The 17467-nt window shown below is 32.1% G+C and overlaps 2 protein-coding genes across 2 annotated transcripts; both read left to right on the forward strand.

Moving 5' to 3' along the window:
• Positions 1-1045: 1045 nt before the first annotated feature.
• On the forward strand, positions 1046-5039 carry LOC100809394 (UDP-glucose 4-epimerase GEPI48). Its single transcript, XM_003530347.5, has 9 exons — positions 1046-1420; positions 2027-2076; positions 2207-2342; positions 2633-2734; positions 2818-3045; positions 3370-3448; positions 3732-3814; positions 4321-4412; positions 4677-5039. Exons 1-9 carry the CDS (start codon positions 1235-1237, stop codon positions 4771-4773), a joined length of 1053 nt encoding a protein of 350 aa, XP_003530395.1. The 5' UTR covers positions 1046-1234; the 3' UTR covers positions 4774-5039.
• Positions 5040-10437: 5398 nt separating this feature from the next.
• Positions 10438-16675, forward strand: LOC100037461 (SDL5A). The gene is given in 16 exon segments (NM_001249253.1): positions 10438-10692; positions 10780-10843; positions 10915-11022; positions 11200-11301; positions 11421-11471; positions 11578-11639; positions 11936-12026; positions 12504-12568; positions 13180-13374; positions 13455-13574; positions 13821-13891; positions 14004-14229; positions 14608-14658; positions 15649-15877; positions 16012-16151; positions 16372-16675. Coding segments are annotated over 16 exon segments (1833 nt in total). The 5' UTR covers positions 10438-10563; the 3' UTR covers positions 16501-16675.
• The last annotated feature ends 792 nt before the right edge of the window (positions 16676-17467 follow it).

Here is a 17467-nt window from a genome sequence, read left to right on the forward strand (position 1 = left end):
TTTTCCTATCAAAATGAATTATTTTGTAAAAATACAAAATCAGTGTTTTACAAAATTCTTTATCTGTTTTGGGTGATTTATTTGCTTAAATATTTAGCGTTAGTTTGACTGGTAGTAAATTTAATAAAAATGTGACAAAATTTAATCATTCACATGTGTCACCTACCGAAAGATAAATAAAAAACACACACTTTAATAATTAGTTTCGCAAAATAATTCATTTTGATTAAAAAAAAGTACTTATGTCAATTGGTTTATTGAATTTTGATAGACGAAGAAAAATTGCAATATAAAAAGGACGTAATAATTAACCTGTAAATTAAATAAATGTTATACAACAATATTTTATTTTTGTCTTGGTTAGAGGTCATACTTTTGTTTTATTTTTAGGTTAGAAGTTATAAATGTTCTTCAAATCATTGGATTAAAGACTAATATGCTTGTGATAGGTGATTGTCCTTGCCAAAGAGAATTTTATACATGCATGAGATTAAAACAATTATGTTTTATTAAGAATAACTCTCATTCAACAAAGAAAAATCCTATTTAGTACCAAAAAAATACGAAAAAGAGTTAGAATTTTTTTAAATGACACTAATGAATTATCCGATTCTTAAAGTACAATAATGCTCGAAAGAATTAAAAAAAGAATACAATATACAATCAAAATAGTGATAATAATATGAAAATTGTAACAACTAATGCCATAATTGCATTTTTATAATAGCTACTGAAGCATCAAACAAAAACTCCAACCAGAGAGTGTAACTGTCATTAGCATTTATTATTAAGCCAATCATTAACTAAAAAATACTATCCCTACAAAAGAAAGAATCAAACTCACAAAAAAGAAGTAGAAAATCATTAGACAATCGTAAATCGTAATGACTGCTGTGGAAAGAATAGGAAAAACAAAAGACAAAATCCGAACCAAACACACATTGGAATTCCACGTGGATGACCTGGAAGAAGAAAATAAAATAAAAATATTCTAAATAAAAGATTATAACGTGATATTTTCCGCTATATAAACCAAAGTAGTAAGTTAGGACTTGATTATGAACGTGTCAGTCACAGAAATCTCGTCTTCTCCGAAAACGTCCTGCGCGTAACAAACTCTTATATAACAACACCCTTCTTTTTCTCTTTTCAGTTTACGTTTACGTTTACGCATTCACTCGCTTATATCGTCTTCCTCCGTTTTTTTCTTTCTCGTGAAACGCTTCTTCCAACTATGCCTGCCCCATTGATTCTGGTTACTGGCGGAGCCGGTTACATCGGTAGCCACACCATCCTTCAGCTTCTCTTCGGCGGTTACCATGTCTTCGCCGTCGACAACTTCGACAATTCTTCCGAAACCGCCATCAACAGAGTCAAGGAACTCGCCGGAGAATTAGCAAATAACCTTTCCTTTTGCAAGGTTTGCCGCTTCAACCGTTTTCTCATAAAAAATAATCAAGAAAAACTTTGTTTTTGATTGGTTGCACGGCCCTCAAAATTGGTTGATTTTGTGTTTTTTTATTGTTTGATTTGGGTTTAAGAACTGTTTTTTCGATTTTCGGTGCTTCGGATTTGTGTAGTAATACTATATTTTACGGGGCTTATTCCGCCTTGTAAATTGTGGTGGGCCCCACCGACAGGTAAAAGCAGCAAAAGTGTTGCGCTTCGCTTTATTCCATAGTTTTTAAACAGACGGTGACAGGTTCGAATCATGTGTGTTTCATAATCATATGAAGCTCTGCCGGTTTCACAATTAACCCGACAAGTACATAATGTACTTTTTGATGTGATGTGAGTTTAAGATCCAAATCCAATATTGTTTAGTTGCTTTCCATGATGTCTAGTTTCGTTTCCAATTAGAATTGTATTTGTATGTTTTTTTTTTCTCCTTCTCAAGTCCAATTGATGCTTCTGTTCTGTTTAGTTGCGGACTCTGGTTTAGATTATTTATACAAGTACTGCACTTTAGCTACAATCACTTTATTGTGGTGATGATTAACTCTTCATTATATTTTTCTTGCTGCAGCTTGACTTGCGGGACAGAGCTGCCCTCGAGAAAATATTTTCAACCGTAAAGTAAGGATTAGGCAGAAATTTTTTATAATAATTGAAAAAACAAAGAAAAAAGTATTGTTCTTTTCTTTGTCGGTGCGTCTTGTTTTCTTGTACTAGTTTGTAAGTTGTAACTCTGTCTTTTTTCCTGCAGGTTTGATGCCGTCATACATTTTGCTGGGCTTAAAGCAGTGGGTGAAAGCGTGAAGAAACCACTGCTCTACTTTGACAACAATTTGATAGGGACAATCGTTCTATTTGAAGTCATGGCTGCCCACGGATGCAAGAAGGTATATTCATTTTCAAAAAATAATAAAATAAAAAAAAAGTTTTGACTTGCATGAACAAGTATTACGAGTATGTCACACTTTCATAGTCTTTCAATTTGAGAGACCGGAATCAGGGTCCTTAATGGGTTATAATGTCAACCGTTTGTTTTAAAAAAATTAAATAGAAGCTACATGTTAAGATGAAGTGTAGACCTTTTACTCTCCTATCCCCTGCTATTTTGAAGTGTCTTGTGGAATTGGTTACGCAATCTGATTATTTAACTGATTTTATATTTCTTGAATGATTTCAGCTTGTGTTCTCATCTTCAGCAACTGTATATGGGTGGCCAAAGGAGGTCCCATGTACCGAAGAGTTCCCTTTGTCAGCAACAAACCCATATGGACGAACCAAGGTTTTGATTTTAATTTCATAATTATAATAATTTGTTGAACAGTACTGAACAATGATATCTGATGAGAGTTTTTCTCTTTTCAGCTTTTCATCGAAGAAATTTGTCGCGATATCCACCGTGCAGATTCAGATTGGACAGTTATACTATTGAGATACTTCAACCCAGTTGGTGCACATCCCAGTGGTTATATTGGTGAGGATCCTCTTGGAATTCCAAACAATCTCATGCCCTTTGTTCAACAAGTGGCAGTTGGCAGACGCCCTGCATTGACAGTTTTTGGAAGCGATTATAAAACAACTGACGGCACTGGAGTATGTTCTCACTTTTTTTTTTACTTGCTTTAGTGAACTTTTACCTTCAAAGATTTAATGCAATGCTCACACACACCCTATACATACTAGAAAATTGAGAAGAGATACAAGTGACCTAAGTTGACGAGGCCAAAAATCATCATAAGAACAAAATAAGACTTCCACAGCGATATCCCATTAATTTGATGATATGAACTCTATTCATAGGGCTTATTAGAGATGTGATTAACAATTAATAAACATTTTTAGCAACATAACTAAATAACACATTTCATAACTGATACAACTAACACTTGATTAATATCCTGATTTTTTCTTTTTCAGGTTCGTGATTACATTCATGTTCTTGATTTAGCAGATGGGCATATTGCTGCGTTGCGTAAACTGGATGATCCTAAAATAGGTATTTATTCCAAATTTATTATTTTCTTCTAATAATTTACTGTGTTCTTTTGGTAAACTCTTGACATTAGCAAATATTGTGAATGTGAATTGAATGATTAATTTCTACAAGACAGTGATAAATTTTTATGTCGTGTTACTTTAGTAAATAATATTGTTGAAACTTTGGTCTTTATCGGGCCCAAAGTATGATTTATGTAACCGACCTCATCACCTAGTGTGATAAGGTTTTGTTGTCGTCATCATATTACTTTGGTAAAATTTTGTACTGTTTGCATATGCAGGTTGTGAGGTTTATAACTTGGGAACAGGAAAGGGAACATCAGTTTTGGAGATGGTAAACGCTTTTGAACAGGCCTCTGGAAAGGTAACAGACTTATAGCTTTATGTCTGTTCTTGTATCTACTATCCATTATATTATAAACCCTGCTGCAATTTTTTGGCATTTTTATAGAAATGCAATTTGGATCTCATTCTGGACTTCAAATTTGACAGTGTAACCATTCTTCTGACATACTAAATCTCTCTTATCAGTTGTGCTCTGATAAGATACAATGAAATGGAAGAAATGTGAATCAAGCTCAAACAAAGTAGAATTTTTGGACTGTCAATTTTCATGCAATATGTCCCGGTGCATTCTTGATTCTTTTGAACCTCAACTACATGTTTTGTCCCTCTGACTGGTAGACACAACATGAAAGTGGGAACAAAAAATTTAGAAAACAAACATCTTCCCTTCCTACGCAACGGATTTGTTCAATTTCATGTTTAAGTTGTTTAAATAAATAAACCTAAAACATTTTGAACCAACTCGTTTATGCTATTCTTCGGTACCTGACTAATTTAATCTTTGTACAATTTATTAATGCTCAGAAAATTCCACTTGCAATGGCGGGTCGGAGACCTGGTGATGCTGAAATTGTTTATGCATCAACAGAAAAAGCGGAAAGAGAACTTAAATGGAAGTAAGTATTAATTTGCTTCAAAGTGTATAATTGCATGACATGAGATTTAGCTCTACTTAAGGCTCTCAGTTCTCTGCCTGAACTGACCATTTATGACTGAATACTTTCACTTCTATTCAAAACTCTTTTCGGTCTTTTCAAATTTGCAACTAATACACATGGAAATATTTTCATCTTTTGATAAAAATAAATAAAGTTGGGCGAGGTTCTCTAATTGTTATATCCTCTCTCTTTTTCTTTTCTCACCAATTTATTGTCGTGCAGGACTAAATATTGCATCGATGATATGTGCCGAGATCAATGGAATTGGGCAAGGAAAAACCCTTATGGCTATGGTGGATCTGAAGATTCCTCCAATTGATGTCGATTATTGTTGGATAATATAGCCATACATGTTCTCTTTTGGGGTCTTTTTAACCCTGTCAACCAATAGGTCCCTAAAGTTTTTGTTTAGCTATTCTAAGGTGGAAAATCGTTTCCTAATTTATTATGAATTCTAATAATGTGGTAAACAAGTAGTGGTTTAGTTTACTTTTACGATTATTTAGGTTCCACCTCACATGATATTGAATGGGGGTATTCTCTCATGTTCTTCAATTTAAACTACACATCATAGAGTTTGACTAACCGGTATAATCTTACCTTACCGCATTATCCACAATAATAAAGTTTTAAATAGCATTATATGTTTTGATTTTCCTTTTATTTTCTCTTTGTTTTTTTTTTTTTTAACTATCGTCGGTTGAGGAAGCCATAATCCTTCAATTCCTTTTCTTTTTTTTTTCATCATATATGAGGTTTAAGCTCGAGATGTTAATTCAGCGAGAGCTATGGAAACTCCCCAACAGTCAAGAGTATCTTAAAGGATCTATTAGATTAGGATTTAAAAAAAATTATAAAAAATGTTATGGTATTTAATTGAGATTTTTAAATGATATAAATAAATTTTATAATATTTAATTTGAATTTTTAAGATTTTTAAATAAAGACAATAAAATTGACTAATATTCAATTAAGATTTTTTTATATTGACTAATATTCAATTAAGATTTTTTTTATAACTTATGAAAAATCTTTTGGTATTAAAAAACATATAAAGTTTTGATAGGATTTCATTTATCAAAAAATATCAATCAAATCCTTGAGATTTTATTAGATTTTTTTTCTATTGATTAATCAATTTTCTTTTTTGTTAGATTCTTTTTATTGATTATTCTACTTTCTTTTTCGTTTGTTTTTTACATTAATATTTGCCTTAATTTCATTATCCACATAATTCATAATCCTCTTACAAAATTTTTCACTCTCACCATTCCCTTTTATCCCCATTTAAACAAATACTATTACAAGAAGAATTAATATAAAAGAACATAAAATTAAAATGAATTTAGTTATTAAAAGATTTTAAAAAATTATATTAGCTCTATTTTTTATCTAAATTTTATCATTTTTTCTTTTTTTTCATTAACTCTTATAATTTTAAATGTATTTTTAAAAATTTATAAAATTTTATAATCTATAAATTTCTTTCAAATCTTTTAAATTCTTGTCATATAAAAAAAAATTGATAAACCATAATATTTACAAGTAATCTTTAAATTTTAAAAGACTTTTTTATACTAAAATAATCTTTTAAAATTCTAATTTAATCGACCCCCTAACGCAACAATTACGCTTAAGTTACTTTTAACGAGCCTTGCAATTGCACTGCAGCCATGATATGAGAGGGTTTATGCTCCGTTCGGTAGACATTAATTAATATCATGAAAAAGAATATAATTCTCATAATATATATGAATGTTATTTTACAAAAATAAATTGTAATAATTACACGAAAAAGAGAAGGATTGCAATAAATAATCATTCATCGCAAATCCCAATGAAGAAGTTAGCATTGTGCATCGGGCGCAACGCTAACTCGGTTAACCGGGATCAGCACAAGCTCATGAGCAACATCCTTGAATTGGAGAATTCCTCCATTGTTGCATTTTGATAGCAACCGTGCAGCTTCTTCCTTTGTCAATTTAATCCTCACTCTCATCCCTTCTTTTTCTCCCACTTCATTACCACTACCCCACCTTGTTTTCTCAAACTCTTTTTCACTATCTTCTCCCAAAATGGTAGGTTCTGATTCTGCAAACCGGACAGTTTTCTTCACTGTCTTCCTTGGCGGTTGTTTTTTTGTTAACTCATCTCTGTAAACAGGTTTTGTGACTTCCAGTGGCTCTACTTCTGCTTTTTTATGTGACACTTTTCCATTAAAGCAAGCAAATATTGTGCGAATCATTCTTAATTAACAAGATTTACAAGAATGAGTTTTGAGGTTTATCAAGGAACAAAGGAGGGAAGATACAGTTAGAGAATGGAAAGGAGTGAATTTATAGTAATAGTTTGGTTTGGTCTAGCACAAGTTTGAAGTGTCAACCGGGGCATGCAAAAAAGAAAATAAAAGTAAAAGGGTGTTAGTTACCTTGGAAATTTTATTAGCCAATGAGGAAATTTAGTCACGATTTGAAATGTATAATTAGTCGAGCTTCAAGTGATTGACTGTCAAATTAGATGTTTCTCTTTTGTGTACATCTACATGCACTGAAGTTCAAAAGACTATATTATCATTTTTCAAAGGGTCAATATACATATGGGTTAAGGGCTTTATTGGTATTTCAACTATGAGCTGAATGGGCACCTTGGCCACCTACAGCCTGTGACCCGTTCAAGAAGGTGACCTCTGTCCAATAGGGACAAGCATTTTTACTTTATTTAATCCTGTAACGTACATAATTAGGAGGGTGAAACAGAAACTCGAAGTTTTACATCACGGCATCTTAGAAAGTGATACGAAGAATGAGTCATGGAGAATTTATGCAACGCGCTTTGGAATTTGGATTGAAATTAGACTAAGCTGAATGAAACTAAGTCAATATGATTATGTTTGGAAACCATAGTTAGACTAATTAATATGATTGATATTAGACTAAGTTGAGACTAGTCAATATGATTATGTTTCCAAACCAATTTTGTTACCAGTCGTGTTACTATTAATTTGGGGATTTAAATTAGACTAAGAGGATACTAAGTCATTATGATTATGTTTCAAAACCATACTTAGCTTTTCTTACCCCAGTTGTGTTACTATTAATTTGGCCAAAGACGATACTAAGTCATTAGCTAATCCATCGAGAATGGCTTCAGCATAATCAAATTCATCAATTGGGAAACCTATTGCAATTAAGGTGTCATTGTCAACGATTTTCTTGATTGTTAGCTGGTAATCATTCATTGCTCCCATCTTTTTGGCACTTCTTAGTTGCAATTTTAGTTTGATTTTGGTTTTCGTCTATAAGGTAGAGTAAGTTTCAACTTTCAAGTTTCAAGTATCTTCCAACCATTCTTTGTGTGAAGACTCGGTGTCATTGATGCTAGAAGCCAAAGACACTTGCTGCTCCCAGTTTAATTACTCTAGGTTTTGCTGTCTAATTAGCTCATGTTCTTCATTCGATAACCTTTTTGGCCTAAATTTTCTGACATAGGCTTATGCAACTTGTAACCCTTGATTGTTGCAACAACCTTTTCTTGTCTCCACGTAAAATAGCTTTCAGTGAGCTAGTTTGTAGTCATCACACATTCTTATGTATGTTTAGATATGTGTTTGGATTAATATTAATAAAATTGATTTTGTAAAATTAATTTTGACTCGATATGATTTATATTTAAATATTTTATTATAAAATTAAGTTAAGAGTAAAATTTAATATAAAAATTATTAAAAATTATTTCAACTCATAATCAATTCTACTTATGATGAATTTTAAATTATTTTTCAACATAATATCAAAAATATAAAAATATATTTAGAATGAATTCTAAACTCAGAAACAATTCTACGACACCAAACTAAATATACACTAAATTAATTCATAAATCCTGTAACATTGGATTGAACAGGCGTTTGAGACTTGCTAACATTAAAACGAACACATCCTTCCTCATCCAATTTTGGGATACAATATATAAAATCCTGTTAGGGGCAGAGTCATGCGTGATCATTCAAGTTCTTATACCATAAGCAATAATTAATAGATGAGAGGAATTGAGATAAATTATACGCTATAATATTATTCAATGGGTCAATGTATATCCATAATTTTCATAAAAATAAAATAAAAATTGTATACCTAGAGATAACTCATCAACTGTATGTAATAACTAACATAATAGAATTCATAACACTTTTATTTTTGTGCAATTGAATAATAAATCTAATAATTTTGTTTTTTTTATCCATATAAATTAAACACAATACCGTAGACTTATAGCACTCACATATTCTCAAGTAATTGAATTAAACCCCTTTGATATCTAATAACTTTGTTTAAAGTAACATCAAAAAATATTTTCATTAGTTGAAATAAAAAATATATGTAAAATTCACAATTGACCTAAAATTAGGAATTTTCTAACATGTGAAGAGTAAAATTGTATACCAAGACCAAAATTACAATTTAGAAAAAAATACATTAAAAATATGAGTAATATTTTTTTTCTTTTCTAATCTATCTATATATTAATCTTTAAACGTTACGAATACATCTAGATTAAGTTCATATAAAGTGCAACTTTACACTTTTAGAGGATAAAATACATAAATCTCAGCCCTTCATAATAATTAACGGTCTAGATCATTACAATTTAATTAAAAATGCCACATAATTATTTTTAACAAAATAAAATACATCATTAAAATTATAAAAAAAAGTACAACAAGAAACTTTTTTTCCCTCATGTCGTGCTTGATTACCATTCCAATCAGTTTGCAATGTTTTATTTTTTCGTGATCCAGCACTTAATCATTGTTTGGGGGAGAATCAAACATCAATTGACCAATACAATAATCTGATTTTTGCATTATAGAGATGTTATTATAGTGGGAAAATTGCAAAAATTGCTTTCAAGTTAGCATCGTAATGGAAACAAATTTAAATGACAAGTAGAGAATGTTTTTGATAGGCAAAATCATTTTATTTAAAACACCACAGTTTGCACAAGAAGTGCCTCCGTGATCCAACAGATTACAATACCTGATTAATGTAAAACACCCCCTCCACCAAAGTTCCTTCCAATAACCGGATTAAACCCAACCCCTTATGGGCTACTCGAAAGTGCAACTTGCACTTTTAGAGGATAAAGTGCAAACATCTCAACCCTTCATTAATTCCTTACAATTTCATCTCTAGCTGTTGGAATGAATATTATTACATGCTTATTGCTTTGCACATATTCATGTACGTTTTACTGGGATTTATAAATATTTTATTAATTTAATATTCAAGAATTTAACGTTAAACTATGCGACTTAATTTTTATCATTAAAACTAATACGTAAAAGGACTAAAATGAATAATTTTAAGTGTATGAATTAAAAAATAAAATTTGCATAACTACATGGGTTAAACGAATAATTAAACTTAAATTAAATTATGAGTGGTTGAGATTAAAAAATAAAGTTGTGTAACTTTTTTTAAATATTCACATTATCATTAAATAACTTTTAGTTCTAATGATTTATGCACAACATATAGTTTTTTTTTTTTTCACTCTTTCATATTAACATTCCTTTTACTTGATATATGCTTCTTTTACATCTATACAGAAATAGTAAGATCAAATTAGGTGAGAAATAGACTTTTATTATGACAAGAGAAACGTTGTTTGTACAACAAATTTTACAACAAAAAGAAGAAATAAGAAAAATTAGAGAAAAGGAAAAAAGTATGTTCAGTGGTATAATAAGAAGAAGAAAGTATTTTTTATAGTAAGAAAGTAAATTCCATGAGAGAGAGGAGAGCAGAAGGAGAATCTAGATGTGGAAACAGCGACCGACTAAGCAGTAAAATGCGTTTAGATTGCATTATTACAAGACCGTAAAAGCGAGTATCCCGTGGGCATCAGGTCCCTATTCAAACCAAATTCCACATACAAAAGACTCCGCGTTTCCCCTTCCCCTCAACCACAATCAACAGACACTGCACCAAACACCAACAACGCTTTAGCTCTCTCTCTTCTCTCCATAACCGCCACCGGCGATCTGGCACTAACAGATCGCCGCTGCTACATCTGAACCCGATCCAGCCAACAGATCTCTCCAATTCAAATGGAGAATCTAATCTCTTTGGTCAACAAAATCCAGAGAGCTTGCACCGCCTTAGGTGACCACGGCGAAAACAGTGCACTCCCCACACTATGGGACTCTCTCCCCGCCATCGCCGTCGTCGGAGGCCAGGTCACACCTCCGATCCCTCTCTCTCTCTTACTCTATTCTCTTTTCATCTCCCAACGAATCATAACGTCGTGTTTCTCTCACTTTCAGAGCTCAGGAAAGTCCTCCGTCTTGGAGAGCGTTGTCGGCAAAGATTTCTTACCTCGTGGATCAGGTCATCGTCGTTCTGTTTTCCTTAAATCGATGCTTGTGATTTGAAACTTACGCGTGCGAATCGCTTTTCAGGTATTGTTACGCGACGACCGCTCGTGTTGCAGCTTCACAAGATTGAAGAGGGAAGCAGAGAGTACGCGGAGTTCCTCCACCTCCCGAGGAAGAGGTTCACCGATTTTGGTACTTTTCTGTTCTCTCTGTCTCAACCTCTTTTTATTTATTATTATTATTATTATTATTATTATTATTATTATTATTGTATTATTGTATATTCCTCTCTCCAAGCTTGATTTGCATGACCGATTTGAATGCTTATTTCTATGTATGTCTTTTATTGATAATCTCTAATTTGTGTAGTTGCTGTGAGGAAGGAGATTCAAGACGAAACTGATAGAGAGACTGGACGAACCAAACAAATTTCTACTGTTCCCATTCATCTTAGTATATACTCTCCCAATGGTGCGTTTGAATTTCGTTTTTCTTTATTATCGTCCTACATTCTTATCTTAGATCTGTCAGGAACAATGCTTAGTAACATCTGTTTGTTTGACTTCGGGTGACCTCTTGGACTTTTGCAGTTGTTAACTTGACACTCGTTGATCTTCCTGGGCTTACGAAAGTAGCTGTTGGTAAGCATCTAATTGACATGTCTTTGTTGTCCGTGGTTACAGACGGTGAGAGTTCTTAAAATTTTATGATGTATGAGATACTAACGGATTTTTTGCAAAAATATAGAGGGTCAACCGGATAGTATTGTGAAAGACATTGAGGATATGGTTCGCTCCTACATTGAGAAGGTAGGGTTCGTTCAAATGCTGTAGCTTGTAATTGGAAATAGTACATTTTTGAGGAACAAACTTTGCAAGCAAGCATATAGATATTTACCTCCCTGTAACAAATTTTGATTTTTGATTTTTACAAACATAATTTGCATATGGGGAAAATTTAACTTAGAAAGCTCACTGATTGTGCAAAAACCTAGTTTACATTTTTCTGACCTTTTGATTGTACAAAACCTTAGAGTAGACATTTTTGAAAAAATCCATTTCCATGTGAGAAAATGTGGTGTATTGAATTTGATGTTAATGTGCAGCCGAACTGTATAATTTTGGCCATTTCACCAGCCAATCAAGATCTTGCAACATCTGATGCAATTAAAATTTCCCGTGAAGTGGACCCTACTGGTAATTTTAATATTTCCTTCTCTATCATTTTTTAATACTCTTCATGTTGCATGCACTTAATGAAGTTTTTCAATCTTTATTGAGATTCAGTGCGTTATACATTTACAATGTAAGTTTGAACATGAGGATTTAGCTCCTCTAAAGTCAGGGGTGCACTTTAGACGATAAAGTGAAGTCATAACCGATAATTAGAAAATTAGCTTTCAAAATTTTAACAATTTAATAGTTTGTTATACATATGCATATATTTGTCACATTCTCAATTAAGAAAAACAAAAGTTATAACTACATGTTGTCCTTTGAAGTGAACTGACTTGCTTTGGTGGAGCCACCCTAACTGTAGAGGAGCCAAATTCTCGTCATGATTCTAATTGTTTACATTGTTGATTTATTGAAAACGTTTAGTTGAAGTGAACAGCTTAAAGAAAGAAATTTGTTGGTGTTCTAATTTTTGGCTTATTGATTTCAAATTTTTAGGAGATAGGACCATTGGAGTTTTGACAAAGATTGATCTTATGGACAAGGGTACTGATGCTGTTGATGTAAGTCAAACATAATTCCAATACAAATGGCATGGTGATGATTCATTATAAGGTCAAAGATGCTCAAAAATATAGAAAGGCTCATGAAGATCTTTTATATTTCTACTGTTATTATCTATGAAATATGAAAAATTAGATTTTGATACCTCCCTCCTGAATGCTGCTCTACTAGTTTCCCTGTTTCCCTAGATCGGTCTTCGTTTATTGGAACAATGGATAATGAAATGAAAAGGGAGAGAATACCAATTATCAATCAATCACCAGAATTGACTGTGACATTTTTCCTTAATTGACATAACGAGCTTGATTTCAATTGAAACTGAATTCATGTGTATTATTTTAACAGAATTATTTTATTTAAATGGACTCTAGTCATTGTGTCATATTTAATTAGGAGTTGGATGAAGTGTCTAAAAGGCTCATGATTTTTCATGTTAAAATATTCTTTCTACTGCATAATTTGGGCATAGTTTCATTAATTCTCAGTCACCTCTCAAATTTATGGCAACCCCAATGAATAGGCAGTGAGGTAGATATTTCATTCTAAGAAGAAGCAAAAAAAATTTTAATACTTGATGAATACTGATGTGTATAACATTTTTCTTGCTCAGATATTGGAAGGAAGAGCATATAGGTTAAAGTTTCCCTGGATTGGTGTTGTGAATAGATCACAACAAGACATAAACAAGAATGTTGACATGATTGCTGCTAGGCGTAGAGAACGTGAGTACTTCAATAGTACCCCTGAATATAAACACCTTGCGAACAGAATGGGTTCCGAGCATCTGGCGAAGATGCTCTCAAAGGTATAAAAAAATAATTGTAGCATCATTTTGACTAAAATGTACTGTTTTTGTATTTATGTAACTCTTGTTTTATATCTCAGCATTTGGAGACAGTAATCAAGTCCAAAATTCCTGGCATTCAATCTCTAATTAACAAAACAATTGCTGAACTTGAAGCTGAACTAACTCGTTTAGGAAAGCCTGTAGCAGCTGATGCTGGGGTAAGTTTTCTCTCCTTTGCTCTACCAGTTTTTAACTATTAATTTTAAGTTCTAAAATCCATGGTTATTTAATAAGTTCATTGTGCATGTGTCTGTGAATATCCATTCCCACAATATGTCCATTGATTTTTTATGAACTCATTTATGCTAGCTGTGCTGGTGGAAGATAGTATGATACTATTTTCAGGGATTCTAGCTTGGTGTTTTAGTGAATTTTTTTAATGACACATTGCCCATCACATGCAGGGAAAGTTGTATGCAATCATGGAAATATGCCGCTCATTTGATCAAATATTTAAAGACCATCTTGATGGCGTGTATGTGCTACATTTTTGTATTCTAGTTTGGAATTTCTTTTTCAAAGTTATCTCCATACTGCATTCATTTTTGGATTCAAACTAATTTCAATAATTTGCCAATGTCCTACAGGCGGCCTGGAGGTGATAAAATTTATAATGTCTTTGACAATCAGCTCCCCGCTGCTTTAAAAAGGTTGCAGTTTGATAAGCAGCTTTCAATGGAAAATATAAGGAAACTTATTACTGAAGCTGATGGGTATCAGCCTCATCTTATAGCTCCAGAACAAGGATATCGTCGTCTAATTGAATCTTCTCTAATAACTATTAGGGGCCCTGCTGAGGCAGCTGTTGATGCGGTATGATTTTCATATTCGAATCATCAAATTTTAACCTTTGATAGTCACTCAATGGAAATTTATTTGTACCACAAAAAAAGTGTTATTGAGATCTCTGATCTAGTGTGATTATGGTGATGGAAAGCAGGTGGTGAAATAAAATACTTGATTATAGGGCACACTCCTTTTCCTTGTAGTTCTGAGTTTACAACTTGGCCTCATTATTGGACAGATAAATTATTAAAAATCTTATCCTCATCTTCAATCTAGTAAAAATTTTGTGAACTGGTGAATTTTTCAAAATTGATATTTTGAAGTATTATGTATTTCTGCATTAATATTTTGCTGATCTCACTGTTCATGCTCATTCAAGTGTCATTCTGAATTGAATGCTTCCAGGTTCACTCGCTGTTAAAGGACTTGGTTCACAAAGCTATCAGTGAGACTTTGGTATGTTCCGGGCAGTACTTATTTCATGTTCCTATTGTATATCTTTATGCTGTATTTGATGTTCACAAAGCTATTGTGAAACTTTGGTATGTTCCCAGCAGTACTTATTTAGTTTTTCTGTTGTATTTATTGTTGCTGTAGTTGTGTTTGGTAAGTTTTCGTGCTTCATAGTCTAGTGACAAAGTGCAGTTTTTAATATCATTTACAACAACAACAATAACAACATTATCCCAGTAGGTGAGGTTGCCTATATGGATCAGACAATGCCATTGAGTTCATTTAAAAACCAAAATTGAAAGATACTATCCATCATGGGATTGTTTAATAATTTCTTTTAATATGGATCAGACAATGCCATTGAGTTCATTTAAAAACCAAATATGAAAGATACTATTCATCGTGGGATTCTTTTAATAATTTCCTCCAATTTCTTTCTTAAGATAATGCTATTGTCTCTTAGCATACTATTTCTACTACCACTTTTTTTTTCCATATTGTCCATTTAAAATCCCAACATTTACTACCATGTAGTATAGATGATCGTATAGCAATATGATAAAACTTCAATTTTAGAATTTGAAAACAGGCATTGTTTTGGGGGCTTTCTTTGATCAAGTATTAAGATATGTATGCTTGGAGATGTTGTGCGTTAATATCTAACCCTCTCTGTATTTTCTTTGCCAATTCTCAAATGGTTTTAGCTTTTCCATAACAATGAACCTGCCTTTCCTTATTAGATGAATTTTGTATGGGTTTTGTGAATGCTAATGCATCTATCTTGGAATTTCCAAAGAAATGGTGATAAGTCTTTAATGTGGGACTGATGACCGTTGACCTCTTCGTGATTTTGTATTATCTATGATTAAACTAAGATGGTTTGGAATTTTACCGACTTTTACTTTACTTATACATGATTTTTAATTTTTTCTTTCCATTAAGTTCTATAGGGTTCACAATTTTCCCCGTTTACATAGTTTGGCTGATTTACAGGACTTGAAGCAGTATCCTGGTCTCCGGGTTGAGGTTGGGGCTGCTGCTGTTGATTCACTAGAAAGAATGAGGGATGAAAGCAAAAGAGCAACACTGCAGCTAGTTGATATGGAGTGTGGCTATCTGACTGTTGATTTCTTTCGGAAGCTTCCTCAAGATGTTGATAAGGGTGGCAATCCCACACATTCAATTTTTGATAGATATAATGATTCATATCTAAGGCGAATTGGTAAGTCTTACTATTCTTAGTCTCAAACTTGTCATATTACAGCTTTATTCTCATAGTTTGATATGGTATGATGTCCATCAATATGTTCGAAATGCATTGAAATACAGACGTTCACATTCACTCTGTATAAACAGGAACCACAATTTTGTCATATGTCAATATGGTCTGTGCTACACTGCGGAATTCAATTCCCAAGTCCATCGTCTATTGTCAAGTGCGGGAGGCAAAACGAAGTCTACTTGATCACTTTTTTACCGAGCTAGGCAAAATGGAGGTAAGAATAAGTCCTCCTTTCCAAAGTTTTACTGTATATTTTTCTTTTAATTTTGATCATTCAAATAAGATCTAATTTGAATGATCATCATATTTATTCTTCCTTAAAAAGTCATGTGTATTTATCTTTTAATCTTTAATCATTCACATGTGATCAAATAATATATGTTTATTAATACAAAAAATTAAGTGTTGACTGTCTGCATAAATCCTCTTTGCAGACCAAGCGTCTGTCATCGTTATTGAATGAGGATCCTGCAATTATGGAACGACGTAGTGCGCTCGCAAAGAGACTAGAGTTATACCGGAGTGCACAAGCTGAAATAGATGCAGTTGCTTGGTCTAAGTAGATATATGTATGTCAGATCACGTTTATACGAGAGCCAGCAGTGTCATTATTCATTGTTTCCCTATTTCCAGTTCATTATTCATACTCATTTTTTGTTGTCATCTTATCCACTTGTATTGTCATCTTAAATAGATGAGACGATTCTGAAAAGGGAAAAAAATGATTTTTTGGGTTATACAATTGAGTGTCCCCGTATATTTCATTTTTCAGACCTTCCAAATCTCCACTGCCCATTTTTATTTGTATGAGATTCTGATGCGTTCACAATGAGAATAATCTTTATACATTTTTGGGTTATATAAAGAGCTAGTTTAATATTTTTCAAACAATTAAAAAAATGCATAAATAAAAAACTGAGATATTATGTGCAATCTGAAAAAATTTCAAGGAGTTATAAGGTTGATGGTGAAGGGAGAAGGGAGGGGATGAGAGGTTGTGGGTTTAATTTCTTCTATTAAAAAAATTAATAATTAATAATCAATATTTGTCGATAAAGTTAATATAATATTTTAGAAAGTATACTATCTCGTTCAATTCTTTTTATAAAACCAATTAAATAATTTATGATAACTATAAAAATTAGTTAATTGAGTTGATAATATTAAAAAAAACCTTTTTTTAGTTATTCTTAAATTATATTTAACAAGCACTTTCATCTAATTTTTAATCTTTTTATTAACCGAAAATTTTATTTGATTTTATTAATAGTATTTGGCAAAGAATAATTTTTAGATGATTATAATATTCTTTTGTATGTTGCTTCAAGTGATGTTTACGAGAACATTAGTTTCTAATTTTATACTTTATTTATTTATTTTATTAAGGTATGACTTAATAATATCATGGTCCTCATAAAATAGTTATTTTTTTATATAATAACAATAATTTATTGACTTTTTTTATTTTAAAAGAGTCATTCTACATAACAAGTCAATGAATCATCGATCTTATTATATTATCAATATTAA

The sequence above is a fragment of the Glycine max genome, chromosome 8, assembly GCF_000004515.6.
Source record: "Glycine max cultivar Williams 82 chromosome 8, Glycine_max_v4.0, whole genome shotgun sequence".
In the NCBI taxonomy this organism is placed as follows: domain Eukaryota; kingdom Viridiplantae; phylum Streptophyta; class Magnoliopsida; order Fabales; family Fabaceae; genus Glycine; species Glycine max.